This window comes from Pongo pygmaeus, chromosome 19 (assembly GCF_028885625.2).
Source record: "Pongo pygmaeus isolate AG05252 chromosome 19, NHGRI_mPonPyg2-v2.0_pri, whole genome shotgun sequence".
Lineage (NCBI taxonomy): Eukaryota > Metazoa > Chordata > Mammalia > Primates > Hominidae > Pongo > Pongo pygmaeus.
The window spans coordinates 44616979-44641651 of NC_072392.2; the positions used below are offsets into that span (position 1 = coordinate 44616979).

General features: G+C 46.9%; 1 protein-coding gene across 4 annotated transcripts; it reads right to left on the reverse strand.

The window, feature by feature from the left end:
• Window positions 1-138: 138 nt before the first annotated feature.
• SPAG5 (sperm associated antigen 5) lies at window positions 139-23751 on the reverse strand. Of its 4 annotated transcripts, none has more exons than XM_054458685.2 (24): window positions 22942-23751; window positions 22556-22681; window positions 14526-15613; window positions 14242-14416; window positions 8965-9039; window positions 8620-8712; window positions 8394-8528; window positions 8062-8181; window positions 7847-7939; window positions 7630-7743; window positions 7180-7273; window positions 6859-7006; window positions 6676-6778; window positions 6379-6512; window positions 6038-6176; window positions 2578-2689; window positions 2320-2406; window positions 1934-2054; window positions 1710-1821; window positions 1240-1320; window positions 941-1096; window positions 786-860; window positions 578-658; window positions 139-339 (listed from the first exon to the last, which is right to left on the reverse strand). In XM_054458685.2, exons 1-24 carry the CDS (start codon window positions 22990-22992, stop codon window positions 268-270), a joined length of 3585 nt encoding a protein of 1194 aa, XP_054314660.1. In that variant the 5' UTR covers window positions 22993-23751; the 3' UTR covers window positions 139-267. The 4 variants fall into 4 exon arrangements, with proteins under 4 accessions (XP_054314660.1, XP_054314659.1, XP_063512142.1 ...); XM_054458684.2 differs by having other exon boundaries at window positions 14242-14419; XM_063656072.1 differs by lacking the exon at window positions 2320-2406 and having other exon boundaries at window positions 14242-14419.
• Between the last annotated feature and the right edge of the window lie 922 nt (window positions 23752-24673).

Consider the following 24673-nt stretch of genomic DNA (forward strand, 5'->3'; position numbering starts at 1 on the left):
GGGAGCCTTGGCTTTGGATGCAGCAGGAGGTGGAGAGGGATCTATGGAGGGTGCCCAGGCAGGAGGCCCAAGCTGCCTCTTCCCTGACTTCATCATCTGCCCCCTCTCACCCAAAAAGTAAGATTCCGTAAGCTTGGAGAAATTCATTAAATACACTTTATTTAAATAGCATTTATCTCAGTTGGCTCTATGCCAGTTGGTCTTGGTATGGGGGTAAGGGGGTATCGCAGGTAAAAAGGGGTGAAGCAGATTCTGGCTTTCAGTTTCTTAGCTTAGAAATTCCAGCAATCCCTGTAGCTCTTTGCATCCCCTCACCACCTCTGGAATAGAGAGCAGGGTCTGGGAAGAGAGGCAGAAAACGCAGCTCAGGACCACAGACCTAAGGCCCAGGGCTCCCAGCCCCAGGAGGCAGCCACTGAATTAGAGGGGAGAAAACAGACACCACAGAGAAGCCTGCAATAGTGATTCAGGCCCAGCTCTCAGCACAGGCTGGGAACCAGGGCTGTGCTCATTAGTACCTCCTGGGCCAGGCCTTGTACCAGGTGCATTAGTGATATCACCTCCCTCCTGCCTATACCTTATAAATATGCTGAACAATGTCATCTAGTTTTTCTAACTCCTTGTCAGAGCGCCGAAGGTTCTCCTCTAGGATATTTCGCTAGAAAGCAAACAGATTTTATAAGTCCTATGCATAAAAGAGCAAGCTTGGTAGGACAGGGGAAACATGGCGGGGCATTTGCTAACGATGGTAGGAAATGGCCCTGGAATGGCATGGACATTCTTACATGGCTCTGGAACTTGATCATGAGTTTTTCCTTCTCATTTTTCATCTCCAGGAACATCACTCTCAGTTTGTCCACCTAGAAATATGTCCAGATCAACAGGGGTACAGCCTGGGGTCCCCACCTGCTGTCCAGCTTCTCTGTTAACTCTGAGTCACCTCCTGAGACAGCCACACTTTCTCCTGGATCCAACTGGTGGCCATAGGCTGGCAGTTTGAGTCCAGCTGGCCTGCCAGGGCCTCCTGGAGCACTTTGGTCTCTGTCTCCGCACGCCGAAGTGAGCGGGTAAGGTGGGTCACCTCCTCTCTAAGGCTCTGGGAATGAGAATGGAGAGGTGTCCAACAGGACATAAGGATAGACAACATGTGGTGAACAAAAGTAAACCATTTCTCATATTTGGGATCCTGGCTGACCAGTAACACAGAAGGCAAAGGCCTGGGCATGATGGTGAACATACTATGAGCTCGCCACTCTTGTCTATCTGTTCTAGGATCTTCTCATTCTGCTGCTGTATCACTTCCTGGAGCTCCTTTTCATTCTGTGATGGAAAGGGAGGTGAGAAGACACATGGAGAGCTGGTCTCTTCACAGCCCTTGCCAGGAGGTAGGAGAGAGTGCCTGACCCATGCTTAGCCCACATGGGACCAATTGATTATCACACCAGTTCTTCCCTCAGGGCCAAGCCAGGCAAGGCACATTTCAGTGCTGGGAGAGCTCTGCTAGAGTTCCTGACTTCTCTCCTGGGTGGGTCTGGGAAGATAGGTCAGCCCATAGCTGATATGTGAAATGTCTGACCCCAGGAAGGGCAAAACTAGGGCAGTGGTTGGAAAATCCCCACCACCCAGATTCCTGGAGAGATAATGGCTCCCAGTGGGCCAGCAGAGCTGCCCCAGTTCTTCATCGCCCCACTTCTAGGTCCCTCCTTCACCTTGTAGCGCAAGCACAAGGCCTGGTTCAGCTTCTCTATGTCTGCTTCCTTTGCCTTCTGGGCTTCCTGATGCTGTTCTTCCTGGGCCTGCAGCCTAGCTTCCAGCTCACAACTGAAGGAAGGAAGAATACAGCAACATTCCTGTCCTTTCAGGGGCCAGTTGGACCCTTGGCATAAGAGGCTGTCTCACTGTCCCTCTGTCACCAAAACTGCATCCCACTCACATTTTTCGCTGTAGAGTCCTGATGGCTTCTTCTTTAGACTCTTGTAGCAGGGAACAAAGACTCTGAAGCTCAATAGTCATAATACTCATTTCTGCCAGGCTCTCCTCCATGCCTGGGGTCTCTGAAAGAGAAAGTGCCAGATAGAGGTCTAGCCTTCCAGCCCTGGAAGGAAGGAGTATATAGCCATCATTTCCACAACTCTTATCCGTGTTCCCCACCCACAGGATTTGAATGTCTGGAACATTACAGATCCCAGAAGGCAGAAATAAAATGAGCCCAAGTAGAATTGAGGTTTTTAGAGCAAAGCACTTCTCACTGCTTTCGTCTTTACTCATCACCACCAGGTTTTCTAGAAATGAGGCAGGATCCCTGGAGCCCCTCCTAACCTGCGGGCTGAAGGGAAACCATTGATGCTACTCGAGTGAAAGCACTCTTGTCACTTCCAAGCAAGGGTACAGGAGTTGATTCTGGTTCTAAGAGAAAAACCAATAATGCGAGAGGGCCCCTCTGATGATCCAGGCAGGGGTCTACCATAATGGAAGCCAGGGTAAGATAGACAAGCCCGCTGGTGGACATCTTCAACAGCTGAAGATGTCAGGAGCAGCGTCACAACTTTCCCACCCCCAAATCCCAGGGCCTTTAACCTTCATCTGCCACTGCTGTCAAGATGCTTCCCAGGAAGGTGCTGTCATTAGGCAGGGGGTGTTCCTGGGTGGGAGCACAGGCTGTACTCAGCAGAAGGGTCTCTTGTTCAGTCTAAGGGCAAAGAAGAAAAAATAGCTGCTGTTCAGGTCTAGTGAACTCCTGGGCTTCCAGATAACTCCCAGCCATCTCCTCCAAAATGCTGTTCCACCTATTATCTCAATTCTCTATCTTCAACTTCTCCATTAGTGCCTTTCTCTGAACATGTTTATATTCTTAAGCCTCTCCCACAAAAACAGCAGTATTTTAAAAACAAACCTAAACAAAACAAAACAAAACCCTTCTTCTTACCTTAAATCCCCTTTTAGCTACTGCCTTTTCTAGAAAGAAAATAAAAGAAAGAAAGAAAAGAAAAGAAGCCTGTACTTCTTGTTTATAACTCTCACCATCTATTGACTCCCCAGCCCACTACACTCAGGCTTCTCCCCTGTCATTCCACCTAAATTCTTGTCATTTGGTTCACCCATGGCAGCCTTACTTTCAAATGCAATGCATATATTTCAGCTCTTGTTTTACCTGACCTATTTGATATTGATGACCACATTGTTCTTTTAGAAACTTCCTTTTCTTAGCGTCCAGGACATGAGTCTCTCTCCTTTAAAGGCAGGCCCCACACCTTTCTGGTTATTTCTTCTCTATTCACAGGTCCTTCCTTAACTGCTGGATCCTCTGGGTTAAGTCCTTGGCCCTAAATTTACTCTAATTCATTCCCAGGGTGGCCTTGCCTTGGGAGCGTCACAAAAACATCTACTTCAAACTTCCCTTCCACATGAATGACTCTTCATCCCTCTCTCAACTGGATTTTTTCCCAGTCTGCAGACTCAAAGGCTAACTGCCTGTGAAGAATCTACCAGAAGGTTCCACAGTCAATCTGTCAACTTAGTATGTATGAAGCTGAGTTCACCATTTTCCCTGTGCCACCCTATCAGAAGTCTGTTCCTACTCCCCTATTTACTATTCTAGAGCAAGGAAAGGGAAGGCTAGCAAATTGTAGCCTACAGATCAAATCTAGCCTGCCAACTATTTTTGTAAATAAAGTTTTATTGGAACGCAGCCAGACCCATTAATTTACGTATCATCTATGGCTGCTCTTGAACTACAAAGGCAGAATTGAGTAGTTGAGACAGAGACCATATGGCCCAAAAAGCCAAAAATACTTATTATATGGCCATTTATAGGAAAAGCTTGCTGGCCTCAGTTCTGAAGTAGCTGTGCTTGTGGCTGCAGCTGCTAACTGGCTGCGCACAAGTAAGGCCAGACAAGGCGGGAGCCGCTCAACATCTCTGCTTCTTCTCCTTGGCTCTTCCCCTGCCATCCTCGACCTGCTACCTGGGACTCCAGGATGTGCCCTTTCGACCCTTTCCTAACATCTTTGCTCCTTTCCGCATACTTGAAACCCCATGACTCAACTTCTTCTGTTCTATCCCTCCTCAGCTCTCCCACCTGGACCTCAGCTTTTCCAATCCCAAATCCTCCTCTACTTGTTGGATTTTTCCTTGGAGTCTGCCTCTCCTACCCAGAGCATTTCCTTCTCAGCCTGCTCCCTCTCCTCCTAGCTAGATCCTCTCTCCAGTTCTCCCACCTTCTCTGCCCCCCTGGTCTAGGTCTCTCCCGCTGACTAGTTAGCCTGTCACCACTACCTCCCCTCAGTCTCATCTCTCTCTCAGGCTCTCTACTCCTTTCAGCTTTGGTCCTCTGCCCTCCCGTCTGGGTGTCTGAGTTGTGGGGAATTGAAGTGCTTCCTATTGCTATCCCTCCTGCTACACAGGTGAAGTGCTCCCTGGGCACAGAGATGACCCGGAGGTGTCACTAACCGCAGTCTCCACACACTAACACAGCTGACCTGCTGGGCCCTCTTTCCTAGCAATCTAAGGATCATCATTCACTCTTCTGACTTACTCTTACATCAAATTGGTTCTACTGCGTCTGCTTCCTAAATATCTATTGAATCCATTCATTCCATCCTCTCCTTTCTACCGCCTATAAAACTGCCATTATTTCAAGCCTTCAAAATCTGGCCTCCTGCCTACTTCTCCAGTGTTGTCTCCTGCCTTGCCCCACATAGCTCTCATGCTGCAGCCATGAAGAGCTGCTTCCCATTCCTCAGACTTGATGCATTCCATATGAGCAGCATCTTGCCTTGTTCATCCTCTAGTCCCAGCACCTAACCCAGGTTTTATAAGGTAGACACTATAAAAAAGAACACATCATGTACTATGTGCATGACTTTCTACGTACGACTCTCATATGTAGTCAGATGAAACTTTCATACACCATTCCCTCTGCCTAGTGGGACTTCCTAAATACCCTCCCCTGCCCCACAAACTTCTAAACCTCAAGACTGTACCCAAGGTCAGCTGCTTTGAGAAGGCATCCTAATTCTCGAAGGCTGAAGTGGTGTTCCCCTCTCTATCTCTCACAGTGGTCCATGCAGACCTCTACCATGATCATAAGTCAAGATGACAAATTTACATCTGTTTGTCTTCCATGCTAAACTGTAGATTTGTTGGCATTTCCTGTGCTCGGTACCCAGTTGGGGAAGAGGATCAGGTCATAAGCAATTGCCAGATTTTAGGATATTTGTTGTGCCTTTATCTGCTGAATAAGCTAATTACCTTTGTATTCTGAATGATGTCAACCATTTATTGTTTAGTGCACACTGCAGGGAGGCCAAAGAAGGCTATATTTCTGCTTTCTTGAAACATAGTCTGGTTGAAGAGACCAGGTATCCAAGGAAAATTAATACAAATACAAAAGGAGAGTAAGTTCATGAGAAATATGGCAGAAGAAAAGATCACCGGGTCCACATGATTTGATTTGGGAACATTTCAAAGAAGGTAAACCAGGGAAGATTTCTTTTTTTGGGGGGGGAAAGGGTTTCACTCTCACCCAGTTTGGAGTGCAGTGATACAAAAAAATTAGCCAGGTATGATCATGGCTCACTGCAGCCTCAACTTCCCAGGCTCAGGTGATCCTCCCACCTCAGCCTCCCAGATAGCTGGGACTACAGGTGCACAACACTACACCTGGGTTAATTTCTGTATTTTTTTGTAGAGATGGTTTTCACCATGTTGCCCAGGTCGGAAGGGAGGATTTTAATAGAAAAGGCATTTCCAATTTGAAGAAAGAAGAGAATGAATATGGGAACAGCCAGAGTCTGGGTTCTGGGGATAAAAATGGGGACATGTGTGTAGCATACAGGCAGTCTAGCTGGGGCAAAGTGTTCATAATAGGGAGGTAGGAGATAGGGGAAGAAAGGTTTGAGCAACAGGCTAATGAGGTCCTGTAGGTAACTGAAAGTCATATAAGGTCACAGTTAGAAAAAGAGTAATGTTTTAGGAAGACTATTCTGTAAAATAAAGATACAATTGGAAGAGAAGAGAAGGAACCCCAGGATCCTACCTTCTCCTTTAGTTTTGTCTGTAGGAAGAGAGTCAGGCTCTGTAGTTGCTCAGTCAGCACCCCTAGCTTTTGAGAGTACTGCTGTGTTTTCTCCAGGTCTTGCTCCTGGTTATCTGCTATGGTGCTGGCCAGTTTAGCCCTGAAATAAGGAACAGGGAAGATGACCAAAGACCAAATTACCTTCTCTGAACGCCTCTCCCAAATCCCCACAGAGCTGCATTAAAGGAGAGAAACAAGAGGCTCAACACTCACAGTTCTCTTCTTGGAGATTTTGGCTTCTAGAAGTGTTCCTGAGAAAAAATAAGCACTTAGGGGGAAGTACAGAAAGTTAGAGAACTTACGTTAGGTTCTCTACAGTGTCCTTGAGGTTCTCACACTGCAAGCTGCGCTCCCGGAGCACTTCCAGTGTGGTTTTCAATTGACACTCAACCTGACCCAGCTCCAGGTGAGCAACCTGATTCTCCTGGTCTGCAAACTGGGAAGAAAAGAGAAGGAGCAAGACAGGGAGGGAGAATTTTAGTGCCCTGGGTACAGAGGCTTTTTTTAGTTCACAGTCTCAAACCTTACCTCAACACTATCAGGCAAGAATCACATTTCTGAGGCTTACCAACTCCCTTGGCCCAAGCCATATTCCTTACCTCCAAGGTCTCTTTCAGGTCCCGCACCTCTTTGGCCAGGACAGCTTGTTGCTGCTGCAGTTCTGCCTGCATGTGTTTTAGTGCCATCTCTTCCTTTTGCCATCTGCCAGAGACCACATATTAGATCCCATTTGGTACTAAATCCTGGATGCCTACTGCCACAGTACCCTGTTAGGAACTCACTGAGCAGCCTGCTCCTCATTGCTCTGGGTAAGCTGGCAGAGTAACTCATCCTTCACAGCCAGGTCCTGGGCACAATGGGCATGCTGACTCTGTAGCTCTTTTAGCTGGCTGTCCATGTTGGCCAGAATCTGCAACTGAGCCCGAAGATCTAGAACAAAAGTATCCTAATGACACCATGCGGTCACCAGGCTAGAAACTCCCCAAACTTCTGCTCCAAAGCAAGTGCTCCTGAGTACTTCCTTGCTCTAGTGCCACACTCCAAGCCTTAACAGGGCTCAAATGCTTACATGCGTGCATACACACACACACACACACAAACACCTGTTGCTAGACGACTGTTTTCCAACTCCAGTTGTTCTGTTTGGCCTTTGCACTCCTCTAACTGGGCAGAAACTTGTTCCAGCACCCTAGAAACCTAGGAAGAAAAGATGGTTTTCCTCCTATAGTTCCTCCTGAATCAATAATCCCAGGACTTGGTCCAGCTTCTCTTTCTGGACAAGACAGAAAACTACCTTGCTCCTGGGCATCAACATTGCAGAAAATAAGGTTGATCCTCAGGAAAAAGTAGAGACAGGAGAAAAGTTGCTGAAGTAAAGATGCTGAAGGGCAAAGGAAAAAACTGGGCTTAAGGCCATCTTACAGCTAAGGGACCTTACTGGCTGGCCTCCAAACCCACAGGGTGAAAAGAAAACAGATCCAGGGTAAGAGGCTAATGGTATCACACATTAGGAAGGAAACCAAGCCTAAGTAGTCCCCACTTTTGGTTTGTACCTCCTGCTTTTCCTCAATTGCCGCATCACGTTCCTGCAGGGCCTGTTGGCTCTTGACTGTGAGTTTCTCTGTGAGTTGTCGAGACCGACTCAGCAAAGCTGTCCATGTTGTATACTACCAGGGGAAGCAAGCAGGTCAGTAGAGCACACTTGAGGCAAAGCTCCTAACAGGACCTGATGTGAGTAAGGAATTAGTTATGATGGCCCCAAATACTCACATCCAGTTGCATGGACCTCCAGTCTTGTTGCAAGGTAGAAGTAAGACTCACTGTCTGCTGAACCAGCTCTTCTTGCTTGGCATGAAGCCCTACCTACAAAAGAAAGATTGCCCAGGCGGGAGCCCCTTCCCTTTGGATACAGCAAAGTGGGAGTATGCAACCACCCTCCCCGTCTGTCAGCACAGACCCCAGGAAAGAAAATGCCGTTAAATTACCAGTTGGGTCTGGGTGTCCTTCAGAAGGCCTCTGAATTCCCGCATGGATGCTAGGTCCTGTTCCAGCTGGCTGATGCGCTGGCTGGCGTGTGCACAGAAAGCCTCCAGCACTATCTCTGCCTATTGAGGGAAGAGGTTGCAAGGACATAGTGGGCAACAGGGGAGCCAGCACAAAAAGCTGTAACCATCTGACACCTCAATAGATCAGTTCTTTACTGCCCAGGGCAGGCAGTTCTTAGGCCACCCATCTGTGTCTAAAGTGCATTTGTGCTCCTGCAGGAACCTTGAGGTGGAAACCTCCCACATCCAAGAACAAATGCCTGGCACCTTACCGCATCCTTGCCTCTGAGAGCCATTTCCTCTCTGTGCCTTGCCTCCTCCCTTTCTGCTTTGAGGCTCTGGAGCTTTGCCCTCAATTTCTTCAGCAAATCAAAACAGCAAGAGACCAAGGTTTCTGCACGCCGAGACTATATGATAAGAATCAGTTGATGTGTCTGGTTCCTCTTTATGGCTTTTAGTCCCACCACAGGCCTCCACCTCCATCTTCATGCTGCTTACCTCCTGACTCACAGTAGTCTTATCTTCTTCTAAATGCAACAGGGATAGGTGAAGCAAGGATATCAGCTCTTTGGAGACAAGCACCCATGATTGCTGTAGAGAAAAAAATGGGTAGGTGAGATTAAATATAGTCAAAAGTCAAATAAAGTCACTAAGCAGGAAACAGGGGCACTGGGGAAGAAAACCGCTAACCCCAATTCCAAGCTCCGCATAAGGAGACGTACTTTACAAAGGTTTGAAAACCTCCCTTCACCACCACGGCTTAGTATCACCATCTACTAACCACCCAGGATTCTCCATTCTTGATCTTCACAGGAGACCCAGTGGTGGTGTATCAACACTTACCATGACATTTCTGGCCTGCTGTAGGGCCTGTCCCATCTCATGGCTCTCCTTAAGATGCTGAAGTTTATTAGTTATCTAGCCAGAAAAACAGAGTTGTTCCTTGTTTTGTTTGTTTTTGAAACAGAGTCTTGCTCTATCATCCAGACTGGAGTGCAGTGGCACAATCTCGGCTCACTGCAACCTCCACCTCCCAGGTTCAAGCAATTCTCATGCCTCAGCCTCCCAAGTAGCTGGGATTACAGGCATGCACTACCACACCCAGCTAATTTGTATATTTTTAGTAGAGTCGGGGTTTCACCATGTTGGCCAGGCTGTTCTTGAACTCCTGGCCTCAAGTGATCCACCGACCTCGGCCTCCCAAAGTGCTGGGATTACAGGGGTGAGCCACCATGACCAGCCAAGTTGTTCCTTTTGAGTAGGCAACATGTACCACCAGCACCTCATTCTTCCTCCCACCCAGTGAGTTACAGGAGCCTTTCCTATTTTATTTATTTTTTATCTTCTGTAGAGATGAGGTCTTGCTATGTTGCCCAGGCTGGTCTCAAACTCCTGGCCTCAAACAGTCCTCCTGCCTCGGACTTCCAAAGTGCTCCTGCCACACTCAACCACCTTTCCTATTAAAAGCAGAAGCAAAGTTCTCAATTCAATGAAGCCAAGTCAGAAAGAAAAATCCACAGGTAGGTAAAAAATTTCTTTGTTTAGCCAGGCACAGTGACTCATGCCTGTAATCCCAGCACCTTCAGAGGCTGAGGCAGGAGGATCACTTGGGTCCAGGAGTTCAAGACCAGCCTGGGCAACACAGTGAAACCCCATCTCTAAAAAAAAAAAAAAAAAAGGCTGGGCGCGGTGGTGCACGCCTGTAATCCCAGCACTTTGGGAGGCCGAGGCGGGCGGATCACCTCAGGTCGGGAGTTCGAGACCAGCCTGACCAACGTGGAGAAACCCCATGTCTACTAAAACTACAAAATTAGCCAGGCGTGGTGGCACGTGCCTGTAATCCCAGCTACTCCGGAGGCTGAGGCAGGAGAATCGCTTGAACCCAGGAGGTGAGGCTGCAGTGAGCCAAGATCACGCCATTGCACTCCAGCCTGGGCAACAAGAGTGAAACGCCGTCTCAAAAAAAAAAATTTTTTTTCATTAGCCAGGCATGGTGGCACATGCCTATATTCCCAGCTACTCAGCTGGATTGAGGTGGGAGGATCCCTTGAGCCCAGGAGGTGGAGGCTGCAGTGAGCCATGTTCGTGCCACTGCACTCCAGTATGGGTAACAGAGCGAGACCCTATCTCAAAAAAAAAAACAAAACAAAAAAGGATGAACCAATTTATATCCTACAGATAAACAGAGTATGCTTACCAGCATTACCTATTTTATTGTTTGCTACTGAGTCACAAGAAAATGGCATCTCACTGTTCAATTTGCATTTTTTATTGCCAATAATGCTAACCTTCTTAGGTATTTATTCATCATTTTTACTTTCTTAATTGTCTGCTCATTATCCTGGGTCGGATAGATAAAACTCATAGTATGCCTAGAGTAAGTAGGTATGATCTCAAAGGCAGTAGAACCCCAGAAGACAAGTTCTAAGAGAAAAGTGAGAGTCTTCATTACTGAGGCAAGGCAGCCATCATCTGGGGGAAAAATTACTACTGGAGCAGCACTGCTGATTTCTTGGAGTTCATGGCTCCCTTCCCCAGCAAAGCAGTTATCATTCACTGCTGCATCATGAAATAAGGCACAGAGTAGCACATGAGCTTGGATAGGGCTCACATAGTGCTCAGCTGGACAGTCAGGCAGGTGATGAGATTAATGTGAAGGAGGCAGCCAGGCAGCAAGAACATGGCATGCTGATGGAGAATGGCTAAAGGTATGTCATTTCCCCTCTTTGGTTCTGCTTCAGTGGCCTACAAAGGGACCTGGCAAGCTTCAGGGGAAGAGGATGCATGGCAGATTCAGGGATGGGAAACAAGGTCAAGAACAAGAGGAAAGGACACAAAGATAAGAAAACAGGAGGGAAACTGAACAGCTGGAGGAACACAGAGCTTATGGTTTCCAGGATTTTTAGCAAATGGTAAGGTCATTACTTTGAGGATATTTTCAACTCAAAGGAGGTCTCTGCACATTTGGGACCATCTCTTCTTAGCAGCAGCCACCTATTATCTCAACAGCCACAATGGTGAGGTGCTATCAATTCCTTCACCTGCCACCATTCCCTTCCTTCCTAGGCCTGTGTTGTGACAGAATCCTCTAGAACATTGTTGTTGTTGTTGTTGTTTGAGACAGCCTCACTCTGTTGCCCAGGCTGGAGTACACTGGCGCGATCTCAGCTCACTACAACCTCTGCCTCCTGGGTTCAAGCGATTCTCATGCCTCAGCCACCCAAGTAGCTGGGATTACAGGAGTGCACTACCATATCCAGCTAACTTTTGTATTTTTTATAGAGAAGGGGTTTCACTATGTTAGCCAGGCTGGTCTCAAACTCCTGGCCTCAAGTGATCTGCTGGCCTCAGCCTTCCACAGTGCTGGGATTATAAGCGTGAGCCACCACGTTGGGCCACCAGTGGTCTTTTAGCTACTTTCCTCTAATATTTCCCGCAAAAACTAAGTACCCTTAAGTTTAAATTGTTGCAAAGGCTGTAATGTCCAGCATATTACCAATATTGACAATTTAAAATAATTTTTTTTTTTTTCAGACAGAGTCTTACTCTATCCCCCAGGCTGGACTGCAGTGGCGCGATCTCGGCTCACTGCAACCTCTGCCTCCCGGGTTCAAGCGATTCTCATGCCTCAGCCTCCCAAGTAGTTGGAATTACAGGTGCCCTCCACCACACCCGGCTAATTTTTGTATTTTTAGTAGAGAAGGGGTTTCGCCATGCTAGCCAGGCTGGTCTTGAACTCCTGACCTCAGGTGATCCGCCCGCCTCGGCCTCCCAAAGTGTTGGGATTACAGGTGTGAGCCACCGAGCCCAGCCTAAAATAAAATTATTAGATCACTCTTAAATATATCCAGTGGCATAAATACTACATACACCAAAATGATGAGATACCTAGTTGTTATCTTTTAAAAATACAAGAAAAAGCTCTTCTTAGCAGTCAGAAATTTTATTATGTCGTCCCTTTTTCTCTTTGAACATATATTTTTTATTTTTCTCAGAATTTCATCCTAATGTAATATATTTGTATGCTTTAAAGTCTGTTATTAGCTGGGCACAGTGGCTCACACCTGTAATCCCAGTGCTTTGGGAGGCAAAGGCTAGCAGATCACTTGGGCCCAGGGGTTTGAGAACAGCCTGGCCAACACAGCAAAACCCCATCTCTACTAAAAATACCAAAAAATTAGGTAGGTGTGGTGGCGTACACCTACAGTCCTAGCTACCCAGGAGGCTGAGGTGGGAGGATCACCTGAGCCAAGAAAGCTGAGGCTTCAGTGAGCCCTGATTGCAACATGGTACTATCTAGCCTGGGTGACAGACCGAGACACTATCTCAAAAAATAAAAATAAAATCTGTTATTAACCTTCATCTCTGCAACAACAACAAAAGTTCATCTAAATTTAAATTAAAATTTCCTTTAAATTCCTTTGACCAGAAGGCTTTAAAGTGAAAAAGCTTTCTTTTGGATAGAGAAATCTTTTAATCAGTTGTATATTAGTCACTGTAATATAATTTCTAATAAAATAAACACGCTCAGCAAAATTTAATTGGGAATCACCTATTAATGAAATCGATGGAGCTTCCTTCCCCTTATTAGTTCATATATCTGTGGATTACTATAATTCCAGCAATAAGAAATGGTTCAGCAACAATTCATGACTCTTTGTTTTTTAAGGCAGGGTCTGGCTCTGTTGCCCAGGCTGGAGTGCAGTGGCAAGATCTCAGTTCACTGCAGCCTTGAACTCCTGGCCTCAAGTGATCCTCCACCTCAACCTTCCGAGTAGCTGGGACTACAGGCACACACCACCGCACCCAGCTAATTTTTGTATTTTTTTGTAGAGATGACGTTTCATCACATTTCTCAGGCTGGTCTTGAACTCCTGAGCTCAAGCGATCCTCCCACCTCACCCTCCCAAAGTATTGAGATTACAGGGGTTAGCCACCATGCCAGCTAACTCCTTTCCATTCTGACAGATGTAAACACTGAGAAATCTTCTTCACATAAACAATAGGGGCCGGGCGCAGTGGCTCACACCTGTAATCCCAGCACTTTGGGAGGCTGAGGCAGGTGGATCATGAGGTCAGGAGCTCGAGACCAGCCTGGCCAACATAGTGAAACCCTGTCTCTACTAAAAATACAAAAATTAGCCGGGTGGGGTGGCATGCACCTGTAGTGCCAGCTACTCAGGAGGCTGAGGCAGGAGAATTGCTTGAACCAGGAGGCGGAGGTTGCAGTGAGCTGAGACCACGCCATTGCACTCCAGCCTGGGTGACAGAGTGAGACTCCGTCTCAAAAAAAAAAAAAAAAACTAAAAGAGTATAATTGGATTGCTTATAACATTGTAACACAAAGGATAAATGCTTGAGGGGACAGATACAGATACTCCGTTTTCCATTTTCCATGATGTGATTATTGACCATCACATGCCTATATCAAAACATCTCATGGACTCCATGAATATATTTATCTACTCTGTAACCACAAAAATTAAAAATTATTTTAAAAAATGTTTTAGGCTTATTCATAATTTTTCTTAAAATATTAAATATAGTCTACCAATGCAGAAAACGAAGAAAAAGAATACATGTGGAAGATGATGATCTAAAAACCAATTCCTTTAAAAGTTTCCTTGCTTGCACTCCTTTGGAAAGTTTTGATGTACCCCAGGGGTATAGTGACTACCCACAGCTCTAAGGGAATTTTCCAGATCCTCAGCTTTTTTGTTTTAAGAGACAGGGTTTCACTGTCTTACCCATGATCATAGCTCACTGCAGCCTTAGCCTCCTGGGCTCAAACAATCCTCCTGCCTCAGCCTCCTGAGTAGTGAGGCATGCAAAACCATATCCAGCTGATTTTTTAAAAATCTTTTGTAGGGATGGGATCTCGCTATGTTGCCCAAGCTGGTTTCAAATGCCTGGCCTCAAGCAGTCCTCCCGCCTTGGCCTCCCAAAGCAGTGGGATTACAGGCATCAGCCATTGTGCCTGCCCAGATTCTCAGCTTTTACAAATGTTCTAAGTATAAGCCTGTGATAGGAGTCCCCTTTGCCCTCTGGCAGCTTCTCAGCTTAAATTCCAAGGAAGAGAGCCCACTGGGATCCTTCAAGCTTTGAGAGGAACCTTCTTACCCCACTGTGAGATGTGTCAGTCTGTGTGCTACTGTCCTGGGTTTCTGGGTGAGGGACAGCCAGCTGGCTCTTCCAGTCCCGAAGCTGGCGGGAGAGAACCTCCAGAATGACAAGAGAGCTCAGCAGGTTATCTTCCAAGTCATGTCGAGACAAGGCGGTCAGATCTGGAGGCCAGCTGCTGCAGAAAGAGAAGAACATGATGAAAAGAAAGGGTGGGGAAGGGATGGGAGGGGAAGGTCCAGGGTAATGGAACTCACGAGGCACAAGGACATAGGGGCACTTACCCACACAGGAGCTGCTCTGTCTCAGAAGTACTGTCCTTGGTGCCAACCAGGCCTGTCTGGGATGTGTTTGTACTCTTTTCCTGTGGTGCTGAAGGAGTCAACCAAGTCCCCACCGAGCAAGTAGAGAAAGGGGTAGTGCCAACTGCAGCATCCCGAAGCACTGAGGGAAGGCATAAGCTTTGGCGGAGATTTTCCAGCATGACGGAGGTATCTACACCTTTTTCCAGCCAGGCCAGTGGGGACATCCAAGACTCTGTATCAGAGCCAAGAATCCTACCAACATCTTCTACTGCTGGGCCTGGAGCTGCTTGGGATTCCATTTCTACTAGATTTGGTGTCAGGCACGTGGACAGAATATCTTCCACATTTGAGACAAGTGCTTGATCTTCCGATTCAAACTCCTTAGGGTGTGTGGGAAACCTCATTTCTCTTTCCTCCATAGCTCCATGCTCTACAATTTCCTCCTCTGGGTCCACATGATTGGCAGGGAAATCTGCTGCCAAGGCAGTTGAAGGGGAAAGCCAGAGAACAGAGGAAGGCAAGAAGGCATTACTTTCAGAAGGTACTAAGTCCTCAGGCACAGCCTCAGTCCTACTGTCCCTCAGGCTTTCCTTGGAGCAATGTAGTTGTTCAGAACAGGGATTTGGTGGAGACTCCTCTAAGAGATGGGACGGAGATTCCTGAAAGACAGGTTTCTCAGATACAGCAGCAACTTCTGAAAACCTGTCTCCCATGCAGGGTGCCACCTCCTCTCTCACCAGATCGTCTGTTCTGAAAGGTTCATTTAAAGATATGCTGTTTGTCTCTGCTATGGTATCTAAATGGGCCTCAAATGTCATGTCTTGCTGCTGCCCCAGTGGAGATGGTACAAGGACGATGGTTTTAACCATATAGTTGTCCAGTGGGTCTACTGCTTCCTCAGACATTTTAGGAGTAGAGCTAATTTGGGGAATTGGATCTAGAGGCTGCTCATCTGATTCATGCTGACAAGCTTCTAGCCACTTTGAGGAATGACTGAAATGTTCTGAAGGGAAATCTGTCCTCTTGGTATTTACAAAATCCATTGGAGATGAGTTGTTGCTGCCTTCCTGCCAAAGGAAACAAAGGTAGTTGTCATGAGATACCATCTCACACCAGTTAGAATGGCAATCATTAAAAAGTCAGGAAACAACAGGTGCTGGAGAGGATGTGGAGAAATAGGAACACTTTTACACTGTTGGTGGGACTGTAAACTAGTTCAACCCTTGTGGAAGTCAGTGTGGCGATTACTCAGAGATCTAGAACTAGAAATTCCATTTGACCCAGCCATCCCATTACTGGGTATATACCCAAAGGACTATAAATCATGCTGCTATAAAGACACATGCACACATATGTTTACTGCGGCATTATTCACAATAGCAAAGACTTGGAACCAACCCAAATGTCCAACAATGATAGACTGGATTAAGAAAATGTGGCACATATACACCATGGAATACTATGCAGCCATAAAAAATGATGAGTTCATGTCCTTTGTAGGGACATGGATGAAATTGGAAATCATCATTCTCAGTAAACTATCGCAAGAACAAAAAACCAAACACCACATATTCTCACTCATAGGTGGGAATTGAACAATGAGAACACATGGACGCAGAAAGGGGATCATCACACTCTGGGGACTGTTGTGGGGTGGGGGGAGGGGGGAGGGATAGCACTGAGAGATATACCTAATGCTAGATGACGAGTTAGTGGGTGCAGTGCACCAGCATAGCACATGTATACATATGTAACTAACCTGCACATTGCGCACATGTACCCTAAAACCTAAAGTATAATAATAATAAATAAAAAAAATTAAAAAAAAAAGAAAAAAAAATTAAAAAAAAAAAAGTAGTTGTCTAAGGCAGTCAATTCAGTTCCGGACATACAATTACAGGTGCAAGATAGTGCACTCAAAAAAGAAAAGAATTCTTACTACCTCTGCTTAGGTAAGAACTTGGCTAATCTTTGTTGCTCATATAGAGACCCAATAGTAGGGAAAGAAAAGCTGCTAAGCCATTTTGGGTCCTTCCAAGTGAACCAGCCTACATTATAAACAGGCTGAGAATATAGATCCATATCATGGGCAGATGGTAGCTTGAACGTGACCCCACTCATCTCCATTCTGAACTCTAATGCACTTCTAGATAAACAGGTAGGAGGGGTCCATAGGGTGTGAGTGAAGGCTTAAGCTCTGTCAGAATCTAGAGTTGGTACAAGATCTTCTCCCTCTTGGCTGGGCGCAGTGGCTCATGCCTGTAATCCCACCACTTTGGGAGGCCGAGGCGGGCAGATCACCTGAGGTCAGGAGTTTGAGATCAGCCTGACCAACATGGTGAAACCCCCATCTCTACTAAAAATACAAAATTAGCTGGGCGTGGTGGCGCATGCCTGTAATCCCAGCTACTCAGGAGGCTGAGGCAGGAGAATTGCTTAAACCCGGGAGGCAGAGGGTGCAGTGACCCGAGATTGTGCCATTGCACTCCAGCCTGGGCAAGAGTGAGACTCCGTCTCAAAAGAAAAAAAACAAACAACAACAAAAAAAGATCTTCTCCCTCTTGAAACAGATGAGAATTTGGGAACCAGAGTTAGAAAGCACATGGACCACAGAGATCCATGAAGCCCAGGGAGAAAGGGCAACACTAACCTGTGCCAGTGACCTAGTCTTCTAGTCCACAGAGCTAAGGGCATCCTGAACACACGGTTGAGCCAACTTGGCCCTTGGGATTTGAAAAGCGCTAGACTTTGTAGCATAGGAGACTAAAGAGCAGAGAGACTTCCTCCTGATGCCCTGACAAGGGACTGACAACCTCCCTACTGCTGGGTCACAGGGAGAAAGACAAGTGCATCTTCCACCAACTGCACGATTGCTGGACCTGAGACTCAATGAACAACAAAAGAAAATATGAATGATCTTAAGTGGATCTGGTAGCCAGAGAAAGGATAAACACTAAGATAGTTAGTAAAGGCAGACCTTAGGCCAGGTACAGCTGCTCATGCCTGTAATCCCAGCATTTGGGAGGCCACAAGCGGGTGGATCGCTTGAGTTCAAACCTCATCTCTACCAAAAATACAAACATTAGCCGGGCATGGTGGTGCTGATGTGTGCCTGTAGTCCCAGCTACTCAGGAAGCTGAGGTGGGAGGATCACTTAAGCTCAGGGGGCAGAGGCTGCAGTGAGCCAAGATCGCGCCACTGTACTCCAGCCTGGGTGACAGAGCAAAACCCTGTCTCAAAAAAAAAAAAAAGAAAGAAAGAAAAGAAAAGGTAGACCCTAACAAAACAGAGCCGCTGGAAGACACAGATGATAATCTGAACAACAACAACAACAAAAAAAACGAGTACTTAAGCTTTAACTACAACATAAATACACACACAAAGACTTTTTAGAAATAATAAATATTATTTTAAATAAAAAATGTCAGTAAAATGAATTGAAAGAGTAAATTATCAGAGTTGAAATTAGAATTACTGGCCTGGACAAGTGGAAGAAATATCTTAATGCAAAGATAAAAATATAAAGAAATGTAAATCTGAAGGAAAAGCTAAGAGAATTAGAACATAAACCCAGAAAACCTAACAGTTAAATAAAAGAAATTCCAGAAGAGAACATATATACATGAGGCGCTGATTAACAAATATTAGAAGAAAACTGCCTTAATGAAACGCCTGAGTTTGCACATTAAAATGGCTCACCAGTTTCTAAGCAGGACTGACTAGAAAAGATACATGCTAGACACATAATTATAAAATTTCTGTGCTATAATGAAGAAAAAACTATTCTGGAAGCTTTAGATAGAAAGTCCAATTATTTATTAAACAAATAATCAAACAGACCGGGCGCAGTTGCTCACCTCTGTAATCCCAGCACTTTGGGAGGCTGAGGCGGGCAAATCACGAGGTCAGGAGATCGAGACCATCCTGGCTAACACTATGAAACCCCGTCTCTACTAAAAACACAAAAAATTAGCTGGCTGTGGTGGTGGGCACCTGTAGTCCCAGCTACTTGGGAGGCGGAGGCAGAATGGCATGAACCCGGGAGGCGGAGCTTGCAGTGAGCCAAGATCGCGCCACTGCACTCCAGCCTGGGCAACACAGCGAGACTCCGTCTCAAAAAAATAATAATAATAATAATCAAACATATGAAATTTCTCATTTATATCAGTGGATGAAACAAAACCAAGGTTAGGTTAAAAAGGGCTTCTGATATTCTGGCACTGTCCTACTTGGGTATTAGTTACATGGATGTGTACTTTATAGTAATTTGTTATGCTGTTAATGTTTTACTGTAATTTCATGTATCTTACTTTAATTTTGAAATTATTAAAAGGTATGGTGGCTCACACCTGTAGTCCCAGCTATTCAGGAGGCTGAGGTGGGAGGATTGCTAGAGCTCAGGAGTTCAGGGTTGCAGTGAGCCAAGATCACACCACTGCACTCTAGCCTGAGTAGCAGAGCAAGACCCTGTCTCAAAAAAAAAATAAAAAAGACAGGGCGTGGTGGCTTATACCTGTAATCCCAGCACTTTGGGAGGCTGAGGAGGTCAGATCACAAGGTCAGGAGTTCGAGTCCAGCTGGGCCAACATGGTGAAACCCCATCTCTACTCAAAATACAAAAATTAGCCGGGCATGGTGGCGGGCACCTGTAGTCCCAGCTACTCGGGAGGCTGAGGCAGGAGAATCGCTTGAACCTGGGAAGCAGAGGTTGCAGTGAGCCGAGATCGCGCCACTGCACTCCAATCTGGGCGATACAACGAGACTCCTTCTCAAAAAAAAAAAAGACAATATAAAGATGAGTGTGTGTGTGTGCATATATACAAAATAGACACACATAAAGAGATGCATGAAAGAACTGTCAAATATGACAGTTATCTAAGATAGCAGAAATATTTCTTCCTTATACATTTATATATTCAAATGCTTCAAACAATTAATATCTATTAATAATCAAAAATTTACAAAACAGGCCAGGTGCAGTGGCCCACGCCTGTAATCCTAGCACTTTGGGAGGCCAAGGGGGGCGGATCACTTGAGGTCAAGAGTTTGAGACCGGCCTGGCCAACATGGTGAAACCCCGCCTCTACTAAAAATACAAAAAATTACCCAGGCATGGTGGCACGCGCCTGTAATCCCAGCTACTGGGGAGGCTGAAGCAGGAGAACTGCTTGAACCCAGGAAGTGGAGGTTGCAGTGAGCCGAGATCATGCCACTGCTCTCTAGCCTGGATGAAGGAGTGAGACCCTGTCACAAAAAAAAAAAAAAAAAAAAAAATTAGGCCAGGCGCGGTGGCTCACACCCGTAATCCCAGCACTTTGGGAGGCTGAGGCGGGCAGATCATGAGGTCAGGAGTTCGAGACCAGCCTGACCAACATGGTGAAACCCTGTCTCTACTAAAAATACAAAAATTACCTGGGCGTAGTGACACATGCCTGTAATCCCAGCTACTCAGGAGGCTGAGGCAAGAGAATCACATTAACCTGGGAGGCGGAGGTTGCAGTGAGCCAAGATGGCACCACTGCACTCCAGCCTGGGTGACAGAGCGAGACTCCGTCTCAAAAAAAAAATTTGCCAGGCATGGTGGCACGCACCTGTAATCCCAGCTACTTGGGAGGGTGAGGCAGGAAAATTGCTTGAACCTGGGAGGCAGAGGTTGCAGTGAGCCAAGACTGTGCCACTGCACTCCAGCCTGGGCGACAAGAGTGAGACTCTCAAAAAAAAAAAAATTTTACAAAACAAAAATAATAGCTATTTTATTGGGGAAAAACCCTTTTCATTGTGTAGCTGACTGCATCTGGAGGTAGTAAGCCCAGCAGTTAAGAGGGAAGGAGAATTTGATTTCAATCTAGTGTTCTGGCATTGTGATTAAATAATTATGGTTAAATTCTATAAGCTCAGGCTGGGCGCCATAGCTCACGCCTGTAATCCCAGCACTTCGGGAGGCTGAGGTGGGTGGATCACCTGAGGTCAGGAATTCGAGACAAGCTTGGCCAATATGGCGAAACCCTGTCTCTACTAAAAATACAAAAATTAGCCAGGCATGGTGGCACATGCCTATAATCCCAGCTACTAGGGAGGCTGAGGCAGGAGGATCACTTGAACCCAGGAGGCAGAGGGTGCAGTGAGCCAAGATCGTGCCATTGCACTCCAGCCTAGGGAACAAGAGCAAAACTGCATCTCAAAATTAATTAATTAATTAATTAATAATCATAAATTCTATAAGCTCTATACAGCTAATTTCCACCTAGTACTTATTTATTTTCCACCTTAAGCTGTACTGTCTAATATGATAGCCACTAGCCACATGTAGCTATTTAAATTAAAATTAAAAATTCAGGCCGGGCACGGTGGCTCCCAGCACTTTGGAAGGCGGAGGCGGGCAGATCACCTGAGGTCAGGAGTTCGAGACCAGCCTGACCAACATGGAGAAACCCATCTTTACTGAAAATACAAAAATTAGCTGGGCATGGTGGCACATGTCGGAGGCTGAGACAAGAGAATCACTTGAACCCGGGAGGCGGAGGTTGCGGTGAGCCGAGATCACACCATTGCACTCCAACCTAGGCAACAAGAGCAAAACTCCATCTCAAAAAAAAATTAATTAAATTAAATTAAATTAAATATTCAATTCTTCAGGCCAGGCACAGTGGCTCACACCCGTAATCCCAGCACTTTGGGAGGCCGAGGCAGGCGGACCACTTGAGGTCAGGAGTTTGAGACCAGCCTGGCCAACATTGTGAAACCCTGTCTCTACTAAAAATACAAAAAATTAGCCAGGTGTGGTGGCGTGCACCTGTAATCCCAGTTACTCAGGAGCCTGAGGCAGGAGAATCGCTTGAGCCCTGGAGGCGGAGATTGCAGTGAGTCAAGATCGCGCCACTGCACTCCATCCTGGGTGACAGAGTAAGACTTCGTCTCAAAAACAAAAAAATTCAATTCGTCAGTCACTTCAGCCACGTTTTAAGTGCTCAATAACCATGTGACTAGTACTTACCATGCTGGACAGCACAGATTATCAAATATTTCCCTCATCCCAGAAAGTTCTATCGGACAGTAGGTATTTTGCAACTCTTTCAAGAAAGACTGCTATCATCATACTTCTGTTACTCAGGATGTCATCTGTCTATACGCTCTTTTTTCCTCCTCATACCTATTTTATTGATATCCCATCTCCTTCCAAAAATAATTCATATGCATGAAAATGAATAGATAGATACGATTAATGAAATAACAAAGTCATGGTCAAAAAAGAGGAAGCAAAACTTCTTATACAGCTATAACAGTAGCTGTATGTGATGATCCAGTTTGGCCTTGAGCTTTCTAGAAGGCAGAGCAAGAGGGAAAATATGGTAAACTACATAGTTCTTATTATCAGAAAGAAAAGGATAGTAATTTCTTCAGGAAGACGATTTTTCCAGGCAGTTAGTCCTAAAGCCTTTCTTGGAGGAATCTTATACAGGAGTCAAGCTGCTTCCTTGACAAGTTTTGACAGCAACTGAAATGCAGTTTCTACATGGCTACGTCTCTCAAGACGTTTAACAAAAGTACAAATCAGTGAGGGCAATTCTGCAAGGGGCTAGTTTAAACTAAGATGATCCAAGTACCCTACCTTCCAGTGGTGTAACTTGATCCGAGGAGAGTTCTGACTACCTCCTAGAGTAAATGGATATTGCCTCAATCTTGCAGCTGACTGACCTTTCCATAAGTGACCCCATGTTGGAGGAAGAGCACTAATCAGGGTGGTAGGATTTCTCAATAGTTTGATAAAGGTCGAAGGGAGGAGGAGGAGGTAATAAAAACTAACAGCCAAACAGAGATTCAGGTTCTCACTGGATTTCCTTTAACCACCCTAGGGCACCTCTCTGTTGGCCTGAATAGCTGTAAATGGATGTCACTGACGTAGAAAACTTCATTATCCTTATTAATTATTCTAGCCCTGGCCCTCTGTTCCCCTGAGCTCTCACCCTGGGCAAACAGCCCAGTCGAGAAGCTGTCCAGGCGAATCTCACCTGCAGCCCCAGCTTGCACAGTGATGGGGTCAGCGAGGAGCAAGCGGGGGGCATTTTTCCAGAGTTGGTGACGGCACCGGGCTGCAGGATAAGTTCGCGGAGAGGAGTTCTCATAGCTGGTTTTCCCTGAGAAAGAAACCAAGAAAGAGGGCGAGTGTGAGGAAGCCTGGGCTCTGCCAGCCCGCCCCTCCTCCCTCCCTAAGAAGCCCAAAATGCGATTAGAAGAGTAGGCTCGCACCCTAATCGCGCAGGAGCGGCAAGGCGAACAAAGACTCCACAAGACCCCAACCCCGGGCTCGACCCAACTTTCTAGGACAGTCGACACGGCCGGTGCCCCCGCGCCAGCAGCCCGGCCCAGTTCTCTCCGCCAGAGCTCTCCCGCTCACCGTCTGGGGCGAAGGCGACAGGCTGAGGCTCAGTTTTTTCACTCGCCACATCTTCAACCAGAAGGCAGGCCGATCACGCCTCAGACCAAGTCGAGGACGCCATGTTCACCCGCCGTCTGTGTTTGAACCTGCTCTGCGCTTCCCGATTGGCTGCTTCAGGCAGGCGCGTCCGCTCGGGGTTAGAGCCCGGGGGGCGGGGCCCGCGCTGACCACGCCCCCGGCCCTGCCTGCCCCTCGGTTGTCCAGCGCTTTCCGCTGATGGAGCCCTCACCGCAGACACCAGCGGTAGGGCTGGATGCGGGCCCGGCCCGGGACCGGTCTTGTGTCCTCACACCGGGGAGGACCACGCAGGTAGCTGGAGAGTCCAGGAGTCCATCCCTCCTGCTTCCAGCGGACCCCCTCACATCCGTGGTGTTCATATCCAAGTTGTCTCCGTGGATGGAGAAGAGGAATCCTCTCCCTAGGTCTCCCTCAGTCCTCTCCAGCCGCAGCCTTGACTGGAAAGAGCCGGCCAGGGAGTCTAGAAGCCGAAGCGGTGCCGAGCGGCTTCCCTAGGCTTGGTGGGCCCGCGTCCGGGACGGCCCGGGCCGTGGTTCTCGACCTGAGCTGTAATGTCTCCAGTTTCTGGGCTTTTCCTGGGACTTGCTCAGGCCGGCTACCAGTTTACTGGGCTAACCGCCTACACGTATTGAACACTGAGTGTGTGCCTGGCGCTGTGCCGAATGCCGTGTAGTAGCTCATTTAATGCGCATAAGGACCTACGTAGTGAGAAATACTATAAATATCCCCATTTGTGACAGGAAGGAGCTGAGTCAGAGAGACCGTGTGTAATTTGCTCAGCGTCACACAGATAGTAAACGGCAGAGCCGCCCTTCCTCCCCGCCCCGCCAGCTCCTGCCTTCTGCTGTCTCGGATCTCCTTTGCACGGGAAACCTGTTGAAGGTAGGACAGCCGAAAGGTAAGTATTCAGAGTGAACCGTCTGCGAAGGTGTGTGTGCTTTGCACACTCACGGCGCCCTGTTTACACTCTGCAAGTCTTAATACATTGGGGGAAAACAGCAGTCCAAAGAGGAGGAACTGTGATGTTATAAACTGCAGCGTCCTCAGGGACGGGCTCCTCTAGCACTGTGTTGTCGAATACGTTAGCCCTAGCCATAGTGGCTTTTGAGCACTTCAGATGTGACTAGTCCCAGTGGGAATGTGCTATAAATGTAGAACACTGTACAAACTGGATTTCAAACACGTCGTATGAAAAAAAGAATGCAAAATATCGCCAGGTGCGGTGGCTCATGCGTGTAATCCCAGCACGGAGGAGACAGAGGCAGGAGGATCCTTTAAGCCCAGGAGTTCGAGACCTGCCTAGGCAATATAGTGAGACCTATGTCTACAAAAAAAAAAAAAAAAAAATTTAGGCCGGGCACGGTGGCTCACGCCTATAATCCCACACTTTGGGAGGCCGAGGCAGGCGGATCACCTGAGGTCAGGAGTTCGAGACCAGCCTGACCAACATGGCGAAACCCCGTTTCTACTAAAAATACAAAAATTAGCCAGGTATGGTGGCACACACCTGTAGTCCCAGCTACTTGTGAGGCTGAGGCAGGAAGAATCACTTGAACCTGGGAGGCGGAGGTTGCGGTGAGCTGAGATGGCACCACTACACTCCAGCCTGGGTGACAGAGCTAGACTCCGTCTCAAAAAAAAAACAGTTAAGCCAGGGGTGGCAGGGGTGGGG

What these genes read in the sequence shown, in the direction of transcription:
- SPAG5 (XM_054458684.2), bottom strand. Translation starts at nt 22,992, where the DNA reads ATGTGGCGAGTGAAAAAACTGAGCCTCAGCCTGTCGCCTTCGCCCCAG. An exon ending in TGTGCAAGCTGGGGCTGCAG is followed by an intron (nt 15,614 to 22,555) that starts GTGAGATTCGCC and finishes TTCCTTTGGCAG; the next exon opens with GAAGGCAGCAACAACTCATC. An exon ending in AGACTACTGTGAGTCAGGAG is followed by an intron (nt 8,529 to 8,619) that starts GTAAGCAGCATG and finishes CTTATCATATAG; the next exon opens with TCTCGGCGTGCAGAAACCTT.